The sequence below is a fragment of the Carcharhinus amblyrhynchos genome, chromosome 6 (assembly GCF_965287045.1).
Source record: "Carcharhinus amblyrhynchos chromosome 6, sCarAmb.v2.hapA, whole genome shotgun sequence".
NCBI classification, from domain to species: domain Eukaryota; kingdom Metazoa; phylum Chordata; class Chondrichthyes; order Carcharhiniformes; family Carcharhinidae; genus Carcharhinus; species Carcharhinus amblyrhynchos.
In genome coordinates this window covers 45,155,400-45,173,692 of record NC_137329.1, presented here as the reverse complement: position 1 = coordinate 45,173,692, position 18,293 = coordinate 45,155,400, and the positions used below count along the sequence as shown (strand labels likewise).

Here is an 18,293-nt window from a genome sequence, read left to right as displayed (position 1 = left end):
CCTTCCTGACCACCTGCTGCACCTGCAAGCTGGGTTTTTGCGACTCATGCACAAGGACCCGAGGTCCCTCTGCACCGTCGCCTGCTGCAGTTTTTCGCCACGTAAGTAATAATCCTTCCTACCATTGTTCCTACCAAAGTGGACCACCTCGCACTTGCCAACATTAAATTCCATTTGCCATTTCCTGGCCCATTCGCCCAGCCTATCTAGATCCTTCTGTAGACTCTCCCCACCCTCCGCACAATTTGCCTTTCCACCAATTTTGGTGTCATCACCAAATTTCGACACCATACACTCGGTTCCCTCCTCCAGATCATCTATATAAATGGTAAATAGCTGAGGCCCCAGCACCGACCCCTGGGGCACTCCACTAGTCACCATCCGCCAATCTGATTAGCACCCATTGACCCCCACTCTCTGCCTCCTATTTGACATGATGTGGGTATGCCGGCGTTGGACTGGCGTAAACACAGTAAAAAGTCTGACAACACCAGGTTTTAGTCCAACCTATTTATTTGATAATATACTCACAAGCTTTCGGGGTTAGTCCCTTCGTCAGGTGAATGGAGAGTTCTGGCCTCAGACAGAGCATATAAAGCACAGACTGTCTGTGCTTTATATGCTCTGTCTGAGGCCAGAACTCTCCATTCACCTGACGAAGGGACTAACCCCGAAAGCTTGTGAGTATATTATCAAATAAATAGGTTGGACTAAAACCTGGTGTTGTCAGACTTTATCCTATTTGACAACCAGTCCTCTCTCCACGCTAACACCCTACCCCCAACTCCATGTCCCCTGACCTTCTGCAATAACCTCTTGTGAGGTACCTTGTCAAACGCCTTCTGAAAATCAAGAAAGACCACATCCACCGGCTCTCCTCTATCCACCGCCCTAGACACATCCTCATAGAACTCCAGTAAATTTGTCAGACACGACTTCCCTTTAACGAAACCGTGCTGCGTCTGCTCTATCAAGCAGTTCCCCTCAAGATGCCTCGCCATTTCCTCCTTGATGACGGATTCTAACATTTTACCTACAACAGACATTAAACTAACAGGCCTATAATTCCCCGCCTTTTGCCTGGCACCCTTCTTAAACAACGGCGTAACATTAGCCGTTTTCCAATCTTCCGGCACTTCCCCGGAATCCAGCGACGTCTGGAAAATAATCACCAAGGCATCTACTATCACCTCCGCCATTTCTTTCAGGACCCTCGGATGCATTCCATCCGGTCCTGGGGACTTGTCCACAATCAGCCCCTCCAGTCTGTCGAGCACCACCTCTCTAGTAACAGTAATGTCATCGAGACCCTCCAGTCCTACCACCTTTCCATCTCTAACATCCGCCAAATTATTCACGTCCTCCTCCGTGAAGACCGAAACAAAAAAGTTATTCAAGACCTCAGCCATATCCCCATCCCCTACCACTAAGTCCCCCTTCTCATCCTCTAAGGGACCAACGTTCACCCTAGCCAGCCTCTTCCTTTTTATATATTTATAAAAACTCTTGCTATCCTTTTTTATATTAAGCGCTAGCCCAGCTTCACAGTTTCTCCTACCCTTCTTTATCAACTTCTTTGTCAATCTTTGTTGACATTTAGACCTCTCCCAATCTTCTTCTCGCCCACTACTCTTAGCTACTCTAAACACCTCCGCTTTTAATTTAACACTTTCCTTCACCTCCTTCGTTATCCACGGCTTATTACCTCTCCTCCTATGGTCCTTTTTGACCATCGGAATAAATTTCTGCTGAGCACCAAGAAAGATCTCCTTAAAGATCCTCCACTGCTCCTCAGCAGACCTACCTTCCAACGCGCTCCCCCAGTCCACATTCGCCAATTCTTCTCTCATCCTACCGTACTCCCCTCTGTTCAAACAAAGGACGCGTGTCCGGGAATCCGCTTTCTCCTCCTCCATCTGCACCAGAAACTCCACCATACAATGATCACTCGCCCCAAGAGGATCCTTCACCGCAAGGTCCCTAATTCTACCTGCCTCATTACATAGCACCAGATCCAAGATAGCTCGCTCCCTCATCGGCTCCAACACACACTGTTCCAGGAAACTATCCCGGCAGCATTCCAAGAACTCCTCCTCGAGCCCACCGCGCCCAACATGGGTCGACCAATCAATATGCAGATTGAAATCCCCCATAATTACGGCCGTCCCATTCCCGCACGCCGCACTTATTTGCGCGTTAACAGCCCGCCCCACCTCCAGATTATTATTCGGGGGCCTATAGACGACACCCACCAGCGTCTTCCTCCCTTTGCTGTTCCTAATCTCTACCCACAACGATTCCACGTTCTGCTCCTTGGCTCCAATATCATCCCTTGCTACCACCCTGATGCTATCCTTAATCAGCAGAGCTACGCCCCCCCCTCCCCCTTTCCCTCCTGCCTATCCTTCCTAAACACTTGATACCCCTGGACATTCAGCTCCCAGTCCCTGTCACCTTGCAGCCATGTCTCTGTAATGGCCACCAGATCATATCCATTTGTGTCGATCTGCGCCACCAACTCATCCACTTTATCCCTAATGCCTCGCGCATTCAGATAAAGCACCTTCATCCCAGCCTTCACCTGGACCTTATTTGCTGGAACGCCACCAACCATACTCACGCCCCTTACTCCCTCTATTATTGGGACATCCTCGGCCTCTATCCTTACCTGTACCGTCTCCTTAACTTTAGACCCGTAATGTCACCTACCCTCACACCCTCCCCCCCCAATTAGTTTAAAGCCCTGTCTAGAGTCCTCTTTACACGATTAGCCAGCACTCTGATCCCAGCACGGTTCAGACCAACCCCATCCCACCTGAACAGGTCCCACCTACCCCAATACTGGTGCCAATGCCCCATAAATTCAAACCCATTCCTCCCACACCAATCCCTGAGCCACCCATTCACTTCCTTAATCCTATCAACCCTATGCCCGTCTGCACTCGGTTCAGGCAGTAGCCCAGAGATGACCACCTTGTCGGTGAATGGTGCCCTCTACCTTCTTATCCCCGTATTTTCTCTGTTTGTCAATACATACTTTAGTTATGATATTTGAGTGAATTCTAGCCTTTAACAGTTAAAATTTGGGCCATTTTCTACTGTAAAATGCATTTTTATAGATTAACCCAAGTTCAACGTATACTGTGGTGAAAGTCTGTCCTGAATAGGAGTAAAAAGTCTGACAACACCAGGTTTTAGTCCAACTGATTTATTTGATAGTAAACTCACAAGCTTTCGAGGGGACACCCTCTTTGTCAGGTGAATGGAGAGTTCTGGCCTCGGACAGAGCATATAAAGCACAGACAGTTTAGAGATTACTGATTAGAATGCGAATCTTTACACCTAACCTGCTGTTCAAGTCCTAAAGTGGCTGACGATGTGTGTGGAAGGAGCACTGATCACAGGTTAAAGAGATGTGTATTGTCTCCAGACAGCGAACGCAATGAGACAGCCGATGAACCAGAACAGCCGACACAGAGATCCGCAGTGCAACAACCTAAGAGGAAGGAATCCAATTGGACTCCTCTGGAAGGCCGCTGCCCTCGACTGGACTTGTATGCCCAAACCAACAGGAGGTGCATTAACACCAGATTCATCAGCCGCGCTCACAAGACAGCCCCGAACATCACCCAAGCACAACGCAACGCCATCCACACTCTCAAGACCAACCGCAACATTGTCATCAAACCAGCAGACAAAGGAGGGGCCATTGTTATACTGAACAGAACGGATTACTGTAAAGAAGTGTACCAACAACTAAACAATGAGGAACACTACAGACAGTTACCCACAGATCCGACCAAAGAACACACTCGTCAACTCAACAATCTGATCAAGACCTTTGATCCGGACCTTCAGAGCACCCTCCGTGCTCTCATTCCACGTACTTCCCACATTGGAGATCTCTACTGCCTCCCAAAGATACACAAGGCAAACACTCCTGGCTGTCCCATCGTATCGGGCAATGAAACTCTGTGTGAGAACCTCTCCGGCTACATCGAGGGCATCCTGAAACCCATTGTACAAAGAACCCCCAGATTTTGTCGCGACACTACGGACTTCCTACAGAAACTCAGCACACATGGAGCAGTTGAACCAGGGACACTCCTAGTCACAATGGATGTCGCGGCGCTCTACACCAACATCCCCCACAACGATGGCATTGCTGTGACTGCCTCAGTACTCAATGCCGACAACTGCCAGTTTCCAGATGCAATTTTACAACTCATCCGCTTTATCCTGGACCACAATGTCTTCACCTTCAACAACCAGTTTTTCATCCAGACACACAGAACAGCCATGGTGACCAAATTTGCACCTCAATATGCCAACATCTTCATGCACAGGTTCGAACAAGACTTCTTCACTGCACAGAATCTTCAACCGATGCTACACACTAGATACATCGATGACATTTTCTTCCTTTGGCCTCATGGTGAACAATCACTGAAACAACTATATGATGATATCAACAAATTCCACCCCACCATCAGACTCACCATGGACTATTCCCCAGAATCACTTGCATTCTTGGACACATGCATCTCCATTAAGGATGGTCACCTCAGCACCTCACTGTACCGCAAGCCCACAGACAATCTCACAATGGTCAACTTCTCCAGCTTCCACCCTAAACATGTTAAAGAAACCATTCCCTATGGACAAGCCCTCCGTATACACAGGATTTGCTCAGATGAGGAGGATCGTGACAGACACCTCCAGACGCTGAAAGATGCCTTCATAAGAACAGGATATGGTGCTCGACTCATAGATCGACAGTTCCGATGCGCCACAGCGAAAAACCGCACTGATCTCCTCAGAAGACAAACATGGGACACAGTGGACAGAGTACCCTTCGTCATCCAGTACTTCCCCGGAGCGGAGAAGCTACGACATCTTCTCCGGAGTCTTCAACATATCATTGATGAAGACGAACATCTCGCCAGGGCTATCCCCACACCCCCACAACCTCAAACAGACCATTGTTCGCAGCAAACTACCCAGTCTTCAGGAGAACAGTGACCACACCACCACACAACCTCGCCACAGCAACCTCTGCAAGACATGCCGGATCATCGACACGGATACCATCATCACACGTGAGAATACCATCCACCAGGTACACGGTAAATACTCTTGCAACTCGGCCAATATTGTCTACCTGATACGTTGCAAGAAAGGATGTCCCGAAGCATGGTACACTGGGGAGACCATGCAGACGCTACGACAACGGAAGAATGAATATCGCTCAACAATCACCAGGCAAGACTGTTCCCTTCCTGTTGGCGAACACTTCAGTGGTCACGGGCATTCAGCCTCTGACCTTTGGGTAAGCGTTCTCCAAGGCGGCCTTCACGACACACGACAGCGCAGAGTCGCTGAGCAGAGACTGATAGCCAAGTTCCACACACATGAGGACGGTCTCAACAGGGATCTTGGGTTCATGTCGCACTATCTGTAACCCCCGTGACTTGCCTGGGTTCGCAAAACCTCACTCACTGTGCTGTCTGGAGACAATACACATCTCTTTAACCTGTGATCAGTGCTCCTTCCACACACATTGTCAGCCACTTTAGGACTTGAACAGCAGGTTAGGTGTAAAGATTCGCATTCTAATCAGTAATCTCTAAACTGTCTGTGCTTTATATGCTCTGTCCGAGGCCAGAACTCTCCATTCACCTGACGAAGAGGGAATCCCCTCGAAAGCTTGTGAGTTTACTATCAAATAAATCGGTTGGACTAAAACCTGGTGTTGTCAGACTTTTTACTGTGTTTACCCCTGTCCAATGCCGGCACATCCACATCCTGAATAGGAGTAGCATGCTGGGGTTAACAGTGGCCTTTTTACTGAGTTCCTTTATAGCAGAATTTGCATTGCCGTCCTCTCCCATTGGTGAATAAACACATTGTCAAACAGTATAGTTCAAGCAAAAACAATGGAACTAATTTAATGTCTAGTTTACACCTTAATGAGTCCCTAACCTGCAAAAAAGGGCAAAGAATGTGATTTGAGGGACAGACACAAGTCCTGAAAGAACATATTTCAGAAGCATCTGGCAGAGTTTCATTACAAATTAACATTTACCACAGCTTCAAACCTCATTCAAGGTATTAATGCAGCAATGTTATAATTGAGAGGCCTGCTTCGGGCATATTCACTTTGCAGTGAAAGTCCATGGTGGAGGATCTGTCTAACTATTATTGCTAGATTTACTATGGTTCACATGTCTGAAAAACTTTAATAAACTTGTAGAATGGGTATGTAATTGATAAATACATTTTAGCATAGATAAATGTGATAGGATGCACTCTCTTTGCCAGGATGAGTGCAGCTTCAACAACACTCAAGACGCTTTACCATCATCCAGGCCAATCCACTTGATTGGCATCCTATCCACCATCCTATTCACTCCCTCGACCACCAACACACAGTGACAGCTCTGTGTGCCACCCTCAAGATGCACTGCAGATCAGGGACTCATTAAAGTGTAAACTGGACATTAAATTAATCCCATTGTTTGAGCTTGAACTATACCAAGGCTCCTTCAACAATACCTTCCAAGCCCATGGCTACTACCATCTAGAAGGACAGGGGAAGCAGAGACATGGAAACACTAGCACTTTCAACTTCCCCTCCAAGTCACTCACCATCCTAACTTGGAAACATATCACCATTCCTTCACAGTCTCTGGGTCAAAATCCTGGAATTCCCTCTCTAACAGACTGGGGGTGTGCCTATACTACATAGACTGCAGTGGTTCAAAAAGACAGCTCACCACCACCTTCTCAAGGGCAATTAGGGATGAGCAATAAATGTTGGCCGAGCCAGCAATGCCCACATCTAATGAATAAATAAAGGTGAGAGGGGATGCATTTTGACAGATACAATATGGATAACAAGAATCTCAATGGTGTAGAGGAGCAGAAGATCTGGGGGTATAGATGCAATAATCACTATAATTTGTCATGTAACTTAATAAGTCCACAGCAAAAAAAAAAAGTGCTGGGGTTCATTTTTAGATAAATAGATTTGGAAAGCAGAGAAGTTACATTAAACTTGCAGAGAATCTTGATTAAGCCACAATCAATGTGCTGTGAACAATTCTGGTTATCATATTCTACAAAATATGTAGAGGCACCAGCAAGATGAAAAAAGGATTTACTAGAATAATACCAGAACTGAGAGGTAATATCTATAAGGAAAGATTGAGCAAGCTGGGGCTCTTTTCTCTGGAAATGTGATGACTGGGGGAGTGACCTGGTGGAGGTCTTTAAGATAACAAAAGTGTTTACTTAAGTTGAGATGAATAAATGCTTCCACTTGCAAGTGAGACCAGAACTGAAGGCCACTAAAAACAGCCACTGATAAACTCACCAGAGAATTCAGGAGAAACCTTTTTAACCCAGGGAATGGTTAGGATGTGAAATTCTTTATCACATGGAATAGTTGAGGCGAGTTGCAAGGATGTGTTAAGGTAGGAGCTAGATAAACACATAAAGGAGAGAAGAGTAAGTTATGCTGTAGTGTAGGGTTAGGTGAGGAGAGGTGGGAGAGGGGTACCATGCAGCATAAGCTCCAGCATGAGTCATGTGGGCCAAATCACACTCTGCGTTGATTATTCTATGTCATTCTGTGTAAATGCGGGGTGACACAATGTCGTCAGGACTTACTCAGGAAGAAATACTTGTGTTGGTATTGGTATGGCATATATTTCTTCTTCTGTTTCCCCACCTGGGTCAAAGGAAAGAAATGAAAGGTTTGCATTACCTTTGTGTGTACGCACAAAAATAAAATCAAGTCCTGTGCATTGGATTTTATAAATAGCAGTTCAGGGACAATGCTTCAAACAATGGGAGTGTATGTTGGTAATCCCAGTCTGCAAGTCAGTACACACTAGTTTTTCATCCACTTTAAAATCCAATAAGTCACACAAATTCCCAATATGTGGGGTTGACATAAAAATCTCTGTGCCAGGAGCACAAATTCATAAAACCCAAACCTCTGTGCTTAATTTGTTTTCCTACCTGGCTTTCATGAACTACATACATCATTGCTGGTCACCAAAGGATGTCTCAGACAGTCCTTACTGCCCAGTGAACACAACCCATAACTGGCCTTGCTTTGTACTTTGCTTTGTTCTCTATTTTTTTAAAAAACATCAATCTCAGAATGTGGGTGTCATTAACAAGGCTGGCATTTATTACCCATGTTTAGTTACCCAATTAGTTGTGAACTTTCTTGATCGTTGCAGCCTCTTCAACGAGACAACCCTCACAGTGCTGTTAGGTCATGAGTTCCAGGATTTTGACCCACTGAACAGAGATATTTATGTCAAGTCAGGATGGTGTGTGGCTTGGAGGAGAGTCTACATTGCTGGTGTCTCCATATACCTGCTCCCTTGACTTTTGAGGTAGTGGAGGTCACGGGTTTGGAAGGTGCTATTGAAAGAGCCTTTACTTACACTTAATGTGAACCTTTCCTTGCACTTAATGTGAGCTTTTACTTACACTTAAGTTCTTATGATGTGCGGTACTAAATACGCACACACACCGAGGCACAGCTAGCTAATTTGTTTTGCTTTTACAATGTTAAAGACAGGTTTAGCTGCTTCGACCTTACAATTCACCCAGCTCTAGTTGAAGTCCTAGGAATGATTTGTTCTGCCTGCCTCTTCCCCCTCCGAGATGCAGAAGGCTGCACTCTGTATATCACTATGGACCCAAGACAGAGAGATCACCCCTGTAATTTCCCACACATAGTTCCATACAGGCTGTAACATCTGTTTGAGCATAAAATCATAAGAAATAGGAGCAGGAGAAGGCCATTCATCCCTTTGAGCTTGCCCTGTCATTCAACAAGATCATGGCTGATGTACTAACTCAACCTTTATCTTCCCACACCCATCCCAAATTGCTTAATTCCTTTAGAATCCAAATCAGGAACATCAGGACAACATGACTGATTTGTCCAACGGTTAGGGAAATCAGGCCAAAAAAGCAGACACGAAGTTGCAATCAACAAGTTAAGCTTTTTTTAAAAAATATACTTATTCTAATGTGGAACCACATGGAGAATATACACACAAACCTGCACATACACATTCCCCCCACTGGGTACCACTCCACCCTACAGATATTCATGTTTCACCAGCCTCAGCCATCCCAGGCATCTCTTCCCCAACAACCTCTTATTCTGGAACCTCATTGCATTCTCAGGCACTTCCATCCCTGGACAACACTTGTCCTCCAACTAGGCCATCATTCAAGTCCTTCGGTCCAATACCTCATGGAAGCCCATCACAGCCAACACTTTACCCCACTCATCAGATGCCCCATACCTACTGTTTGGAAAATCTAGCATCCCATACATGTTTTACAGCTTCACCAGCTTGTCCTTGTACTCTGTCAACCTTCATCCTACTGACCTTGGCCGTTTTTGCCAGTGAAGCTTGTCACAGTGTTGAGCAACCAACTCTACTTGCCTCAACTGAGAGCTTTTTTCCCAGGACAAAGAAGATGGGATGCATGTTGATGTCGGGGTCTTTGCGGAAGCAGTTGGGTTTGGCATGATGCTGAAAGTGGAGATGGTTCCACCAGCTTGCTGGAGCACCCTAGAACCAAAAAAACAAGAAAAAAAATCAGATCAGCTTGAGAGGATCAAAGACGAAAACACCTGCAATAAAGTGTGCACAGCTTTCAACTATACAGTCTGAACTCACACAACCAATTTTCTCTTTGAGATGTTCACTCTTTCTGGGGTACGATTCCCAGGCAACGTGGAGCAAATATATGGTACTAAGAACCATAAAACCATGGGGCGGCTTGGTGGCACAGTGGTTAGCACTGCTGCCTCACAGTGCCAGGGACCTGGGTTTGATTCCTGGTTTGGGTCACTGTTTGTTTGCATGTTCTCCCTGTGTCTGCATGGGTTTCCTCCCACAGTCTGAAAGACATGCTGATTGGGCACATTGACCTGAACAGGCGCCGGAGTGTGGCGGCCAGCGGAATTTCACAGTATCTTCATTGCAGTGTTAATGTAAACCTTACATATGACTAATAAATAAACTTTTAAAAAGAATCGGCATGGAATTTTTAAAAATTTATTCATTCATGGAATGTGGGCGTGGCTGGCTAGGCCGGCATTTATTGCCCATCCCTAATTGCCCTTAAGAAGGTGGTTTTAAGTGAACATTACAGGAGTTGATATAGAGTTACTGCATTAGAGAGATGGTTTGGGACTGTACAGCATTGGGAGAACAAGAGAGAGAGACTGACAGCAAAAGAATGGAGCACGAGCTGCAGGGATACAAATATAAAAGACAGAGAGAGAGGAACTGAAGGCAAAATATAAAGAGAGGTGACAGCAGATAGAAAGGGACATAATACAAAAGAGGTAGACAAAATTAGGGGCAGGGGGAGGGTGCGAGGGTAGGTGACATTACGGGGTCTAAAGTTAAGGAGAGGGTACAGGTAAGGGTAGAGGCCGAGGATGTCCCAATAATAAAGGGAGTAGGGGGCGTGAGTATGGTTGGTGGCGTTCGGGCAAATAGGGTCCAGGTGAAGGCTGGGATGAAGGCACTTTATCTGAATGCACGAAGCATTCGGAATAAAGTGGATGAGCTGGTGGCGCAGATCGGCACAAATGGATATGATCTGGTGGCCATTACAGAGACGTGGCTGCAAGGTGACAGGGACTGGGAGCTGAATGTCCAGGGGTATCAAGTGTTTAGGAAGGATAGGCGGGAGGAAAAAGGGGGGAGCGTAGCTCTGCTGATTAAGGATAGCATCAGGGTGGTAGCAAGGGATGATATTGGAGCCAAGGAGCAGAACGTGGAATCGTTGTGGGTAGAGATTAGGAACAGCAAAGGGAGGAAGACGCTAGTGGGTGTCGTCTATAGGCCCCCCAATAATGATCTGGAGGTGGGGCGGGCTGTTAACGTGCAAATAAATGTGGCGTGCAGGAATGGAACGGCCATAATTATGGGGGATTTCAATCTGCATATTGATTGGTCGACCCATGTTGGACGCGGTGGGCTCGAGGAGGAGTTCTTGGAATGCTGCCGGGATAGTTTCCTGGAACAGTGTGTGTTGGAGCCGACGAGGGAGCGAGCAATATTGGATCTGGTGTTATGTAATGAGGCGGGTAGAATTAGGGACCTTGCGGTGAAGGATCCTCTTGGGGAGAGTGATCATTGTATGGTGGAGTTTCTGGTGCAGCTGGAGGAGGAGAAAGTGGGTTCCCAGACACGCGTCCTTTGTTTGAACAGAGGGGAGTACGGTAGGATGAGAGAAGAATTGGCGAATGTGGACTGGGGGAGCGCGTTGGAAGGTAGGTCTGCTGAGGAGCAGTGGAGGATCTTTAAGGAGATCTTTCTTGGTGCTCAGCAGAAATTTATTCTGATGGTCAAAAAGGACCATAGGAGGAGAGGTAATAAGCCGTGGATAACGAAGGAGGTGAAGGAAAGTGTTAAATTAAAAGCGGAGGCGTTTAGAGTAGCTAAGAGTAGTGGGCGAGAAGAGGATTGGGAGAGGTTTAAATGTCAACAAAGATTGACAAAGAAGTTGATGAAGAAGGGTAGGAGAAACTATGAAGCTGGGCTAGCACTTAATATAAAAAAGGAGAGCAAGAGTTTTTATAAATATATAAAAAGGAAGAGGCTGGCTAGGGTGAATGTTGGACCCTTAGAGGATGAGAAGGGGGACTTAGTGGTAGGGGATGGGGATATGGCTGAGGTCTTGAATAACTTTTTTGTTTCGGTCTTCACGGAGGAGGACGTGAATAATTTGCCGGGTGTTAGAGATGGAAAGGTGGTAGGACTGGAGGGTCTCGATGACATTACTGTTACTAGAGAGGTGGTGCTCGACAGACTGGAGGGGCTGATTGTGGACAAGTCCCCAGGACCGGATGGAATGCATCCAAGGGTTCTGAAAGAAATGGCAGAGGTGATAGTGGATGCCTTGGTGGTTATTTTCCAGACGTCGCTGGATTCCGGGGAAGTGCCGGAAGATTAGAAAACGGCTAATGTTACGCCGTTGTTTAAGAAGGGTGCCAGGCAAAAGGCAGGGAATTATAGGCCAGTTAGTTTAATGTCTGTTGTAGGTAAAATGTTAGAATCCGTCATCAAGGAGGAAATGGCGAGGCATCTTGAGGGGAATTGCTTGATAGAGCAGACGCAGCACGGTTTCGTTAAAGGGAAGTCATGTCTGACAAATTTACTGGAGTTCTATGAGGATGTGTCTAGGGCGGTGGATAGAGGAGAGCCGGTGGATGTGGTCTTTCTTGATTTTCAGAAGGCGTTTGACAAGGTACCTCACAAGAGGTTATTGCAGAAGGTCAGGGGACATGGAGTTGGGGGTAGGGTGTTAGCGTGGATAGAGGATTGGTTGTCAAATAGGAGGCAGAGAGTGGGGGTCAATGGGTGCTAATCGGATTGGCGGTTGGTGACTAGTGGAGTGCCCCAGGGGTCGGTGCTGGGGCCTCAGCTATTTACCATTTATATAGATGATCTGGAGGAGGGAACCGAGTGTATGGTGTCGAAATTTGCTGATGACACCAAGATTGGTGGAACGGCAAATTGTGCGGAGGGTGTGGAGAGTCTACAGAAGGATCTAGGTAAGCTGGGCGAATGGGCCAGGAAATGGCAAATGGAATTTAATGTTGGCAAGTGCGAGGTGGTCCACTTTGGTAGGAACAATGGTAGGAAGGATTATTACTTACATGGCGAAAAACTGCAGCAGGCGACGGTGCAGAGGAACCTCGGGGTCCTTGTGCATGAGTCGCAAAAACCCAGCTTGCAGGTGCAGCAGGTGGTCAGGAAGGCGAATGGGATGCTGGCCTTCATAGCGAGGGGGATTGAATATAAAAGTAGGGAGGTCTTGCTGCGGCTGTATAGGGCATTGGTGAGGCCGCAGCCGGAGTACTGTGTGCAGTTTTGGGCGCCGTACTTACGCAAGGATATTTTGGCCTTGGAGGGAGTGCAGAGGAGGTTTACTAGGCTGATACCGGAGTTGAGGGGGTTGAGCTATGAGGAGAGGCTGAATAAACTAGGCTTGTACTAGTTAAAGTTTAGAAGAATGAGGGGAGATCTCATTGAGACGTATAAGATGATGAATGGGATGGATAGGATAGAGGTAGAGAGACTCTTCCCGCTCAGAAAGGACAGTAGGACTAGGGGGCACAGCCTCAAGATAAAGGGGGGGTAGTTTAGAACGGAGTTGAAGAAGAATTTCTTCACTCAAAGGGTGGTGAATCTCTGGAATTCTCTGCCCGTTGAAGTGGTGGAGGCTGCCTCGCTAAATATTTTTAAGAAGCGGGTTGATGGGTTTTTGATAAGAGAGGGGATTAAGGGTTATGGGGAGAGGGCGGGAATGTGGAACTGAGCCACGACAGATCAGCCATGATCTTACTGAATGGCGGGGCAGGCTCGAAGGGCTAGATGGCCTACTCCTGCTCCTATTTCTTATGTTCTTATGTTCTTAAAAGGAAGGGGCAAAGAGGGACAAAGAGAGAAAAAGATGGACACAGGGAGAGACAGGCAGAAATCAGGTGAAGCTGCAACTGATTTTGTCAGAGATTTTCTGGCAAAGTTACTCCAAACAGGATTCTAGCCACAGGTATGGCACTGAGTTTAAAAATTGGCAAGTCATGTTGCAGTTTTATAGAACCTTAGTTAGCCGCACTTGCTATATAGTGGTCAATTCTGGTCACCACACTACCAGGGGGATGTGGAGGCTTTGGAGAGGGTACAGAAAAGATTTACCAGGATGTTGTCTGTTATGGAGGGCATTAACTATGAGGAGAGGTTGGAGAAACTTGGTTTGTTCTTATTGGAATGACAGTTGAAGGGCAACCTGATAGAAGTCTACAAGTTATTATGAGGGGCATGGACAGAGTGGATAGTCAGAAGCTTTCTCCCAGGGTGGGCACAGGTTTAAGGCATGAGGGGCAAAGTTTAAAGGAGATGTACGAGGCAAGTTTCTTTTCTAAACAGAGGGTGTGGGTGCTTGGAACTCACTGCCGGGGGAGGTAATGGAAGCAGATACAATGGTGACTTTTAAGGGGTGTCTCAACTAATAGAGGGATATGGTCCCCAGGAAGGTAAAGAGTTTTAGTTCTGTCAAGCAGCATGGTCGGCGCAGGCTTGGAGGGCCGAAGAGCCTGTTCCTGTGCTGTAATTTTCTTTGTTCTTTGTATGAATAAGAAATGTATATATAAGACAAGCAGAGAGATATGGAGAAGAGAGAGAAAGAGAAGAAAGCATGAGTACAATGTCGGGGACAGGGAAAACGAGCATAAGACAGGAAGTGAATAAATTTGATAAGTCAGAGAGACACGTGTTAATGGGATGAGATTGTGTCTGTGATACAGGAATATGATGATGAGCAACAAAGCAGTGCAGCAAACACCACACACAGTGTGATCTACCTTCAGGTGGCCAATGATAAACTTGTGAACGAGATGGTTCCATTTGGACTTGCTAAACACAGAGAGATGCCCAAAGTCATGCTGCAGCCAGCCACCCTGTGCCTGTAAATAAAACCACAAGAAAGTACATTACAACTAAAAACTAAATACCAAGGACACCAAACAGGCCACTGCAACAATTCTCATCAACTGGAAAATCCATGTTACTTGTCCAGTCTGAGCTAAGACCGGCTAACATGAGTCTTTGTACTGAGCACAGAGATCAGAAGGTCCCAGATTGGATTCCTCACCATGAATCTGCTGGTTACAACAGCCCTACCTGAAGTGACTGGACTAAATAAAAGCTTTTGATATTCAGAAACTCCTAATCACATGGTGACTCTGGCCAAATATAATTTCTAGCAGTTCATAAGGTGTCAACGTGATTCACTAGTGACCACAGCTTTTTAACATGATATTACACACTTAGGGAGTAAGACTGAGTGACAAATTCCACTTCACCGAGTGCATACCTCAGTCAACATGACAGCTGGACATGCACAGGAGTTCACCTAGTTATATGGTTGCCAACCATGAGCCTACCTGCACGATGGTCAGAAGAGCTGTGCTGATCAGGAAGGGGATGAGGGATGTGCCAAAATACCACAGGGTGAGCCAGGCAGCAGCATCGAGGAGCAGAAGGTGTGTGAGCAATCCAGCAAAGAACAGCTTATTTGGCTTTAGGAGATTTGCCCTTTCCACCAGAGCACATAGTTCCTGAAAATCTTCCGTGGCCGGTTTCTGAGAGTGAAATGGAGAAAGTGACCATCAGCTTCGGAAATAGAAGTGCTGTTGAACAGCGTTAGTGGGATCGCACCTTGATGGATCACTGTGCATTGAGAAATTTATACTGTCTTGATTTTTTATGCAGAAAAAAAATACCAGCTGTATTCTTCCCAATAAGTTGACTATTATCTGTATAGACTTAAAAAGCAGGTGACTATTTTCTGTGTAGGTGTAAACAGGACAGCATCTTATAAATCTTTCCTGAGCATTCCTGGTAGTAGCAACTATTGTCTACATAAAAGGCAGGAAGATTTGTATTTATATTGCGTCTTTCATGACCTCAGGATGACACAAAGCAATTTACAATCATATAAATTAATGTTAATGTTATAATTTATAATGTAAGAATGCATGCATCAAGATCCCAGGAACAGCAATGTGATAGTGATTAGATATTCCCTCCTGGACCCATTTTGCAGAACAGTGACTTGAGAAAGTACTCACACTTTTCCATGATTCCAAACTGGGCTGATCAGGGGCAAGCTCTCCGATCAGCAGGGATTTCAAGTACTTGTTCACCAGCGTCTTATCAATATGAAAGGCATTGAAAGGATCCTAAGGGAAGAGACCAATAGTTATCCTGAGTAAAATGCCATTACTTATACAAAAGATGGAGTATAGTTTGAAAAAGTTCTTTTTTCTAAGTAGGGAAACCTAGATGGAAGGTTAAATCCAATCAAGCAGGACACTGCCAAGGTTACAAAGATTGGGACTATAGATGAGGTAAATTAAGAAGCTGCATTTATTTGATCCCAAGCTTAGGTTCATAAATCTGAAGGAGGAAAGTAAGGTAGAGGGAAGTAAGATTTTTGATGGACAAGGGAATTAAGGTCATGAGAGACAAAGAGGGAAGTGGAGTTATACCCACAATCAGATCAGCGATCATCTTATTAAATGTTTTTCAAAATTAATTTGGGTGAGTGTCACTGGCTAAGCCAGCATTTATTGCCCATCCCTAATTGTCCTTGAGAAGGTGGTGGTGAGCCACCTTCTTGAACCACTGCAGTTGCACAGTGCTGTTAGGGAGGGAATTCCAGGATTTTGACCCAGTATCAGTGAAGGAACAGTGATACTTTTCTAAGTCAGGATTGTGAGTGGTTTGGAGGGGAACCTCCAAAAGATGGTGTTCCCATGCACCAGCTGACAGGTGACGGTACAGGATCAAGGGGCCAAATGGCCTGCTCCTTTGGGAAAGAATAAGTCTGACTAGCTGCAATTAGTATTGTTTCAACATGATAAGGATTAAGGAGGAGAAAAAGTGTGCAGGAATGTGTCAGAGCTCAGATGGAATATTGGGCAATGCTTACATCAGCAATTATTACAATATTCTTGATACTTTATTCTAATGGTACTAATGAGGTGGGAGACAGAAACTGAAAGTGAGAAGGGAGAAAAGAATTGCCTAGCTTTTGACAAATCCTTTCCTTTATTCTGTCTAGGGGAGAGCTCATGAGATGGGTTGCGTGGTTGGGTGCTGATGGCTCTTGGGTGTACTATGATCTTAGAACTGTTTGATTACTTTAGCTGGGTTAGAGGAGCCTTTTATTGGGTGATTTTCTAGGAAGCAGTTTAAACTCTAACCAATGAAATTGTACAACATGTAACGGAAACAATTACTGCAGAAAGATGTATTAACTTGAATAATAAATTGTTCCACTCAGAGCCCATTACTTTTGGTAATATAAAACTCTTACATATGAACAGACAAATTAGGAGCAGAACTATGTCATTCTGCCCCTGCTCTGCCATTTGATAAGACCATGGCTAATCTGATTGTGGCCTTAGGGCCTTAATTCCACATTTTGCCTATCTCCAGTAACCTTTGTCTTTCTTTTTCATCAATAATCTATCTAAGACTGTTTTAAAAACATTTAATGATCCTGCCTCCAATATCCTCTGTGAAACAGAGTTCCAAAGACTCACAACCCTCAGAGAAAAAAAAACTCATCTCTGTCTTAAATAGGAGACCCCTTATTTCCAAACTGCGTCCCTTAGTTCTACTCTGTCCCATAAGGCAAAACATCCTCTCAGCATCTGCCCTGTCAAGTCCCCTCAAGGTCTCTCATATGTTTCAAAATGGTCAGCCCTCAAGCTTCTCAAATCCATTGGACACAGGCACAACAAATCCAACCTCCCTTCATACTGCCCCCCCAACCAAAGTACCAATTTTCTGAACTGCTTCCAATGCACTTATCTCTTTTCTTAAATAAGAAGACCAATACTGTACCTCGTATTCCAGATATGATCTCACTAATGCCCTGTACAACTGTAGCAAAACATCTCAACGTCTATATTCCATTCCTGCTGCAATTAAGTGGTAACATTCCATTGCCTTCCTAATCACTTGCTGCACCTGCCTACTAACTTTTTTGTGATTCATAGACAGGATACTGTCATGCCAAGAATACACAAAAGAAAAAAAAGCTATATACATAAAATATATATCACCTTGGCTATGTTATAATTTTTTTGAATGTAATGGGTAAGGGCTTTACATTGAATGAAGCCATGACTGGCAACGACTCACATAAAAGGACTTTCTGGCCTTCACAAAACCACAGCAGCCTTGTCATCACCAAAGACCCCGTGACTGCAGAAATTAAATTACAAGGTGCTGGAAGTCTTAAAGCGCATCAAGGTAGATAAATCTGCGGGACCTGATGAGATATATCCCAGGATGTTGTGGGAGGCTAGGGAGGAAATTGCGGGTCCCCTAGCCAAGATATTTGAATCATCAAAAGTCACTGGTGAGGTGCCTGAAGATTGGAGTGTGGCAAATGTTGTGCCTTTATTTAAAAAGGACTGCAGGGAAAAGCCTGGGAACTATAGGCCAGTGACCCTCACATCTGTGGTGGATAAATTGTTGGAAGGTATTTTGAGAGACAGGATCTACAGGCATTTAGAGATGCAAGGACTGATTAGGGACAGTCAGCATGGCTTTGTGAGTGTAAAATCTCACAAATTTAACTGAGTTTTTTGAAGGGGTAACCAAGATGGTAGATGAGGGCAGTGCAGTTGATGTTGTCGACATGGACTTTAGCAA

At 45.4% G+C, this 18,293-nt stretch overlaps 1 protein-coding gene across 2 annotated transcripts in view; it reads right to left on the bottom strand.

Moving 5' to 3' along the window:
• LOC145343868 (acyl-CoA (8-3)-desaturase-like) overlaps positions 1–18,293 on the bottom strand; it is a 59,293-nt gene that overhangs the window by 22,458 nt on the left and 18,542 nt on the right. Inside the window, exons 2-6 of one of the 2 annotated variants that reach the window (XM_080190339.1) lie at positions 15,695–15,805; positions 15,008–15,205; positions 14,426–14,527; positions 9,483–9,611; positions 7,672–7,732 (exon numbers count right to left, since the gene is read on the bottom strand). In XM_080190339.1, coding sequence (XP_080046465.1) covers positions 7,672–7,732; positions 9,483–9,611; positions 14,426–14,527; positions 15,008–15,205; positions 15,695–15,805 — 601 coding nt within the window. The remainder of the gene's footprint in view (positions 1–7,671; positions 7,733–9,482; positions 9,612–14,425; positions 14,528–15,007; positions 15,206–15,694; positions 15,806–18,293) is intronic. The other variant, XM_080190340.1, reaches the window with a different exon arrangement.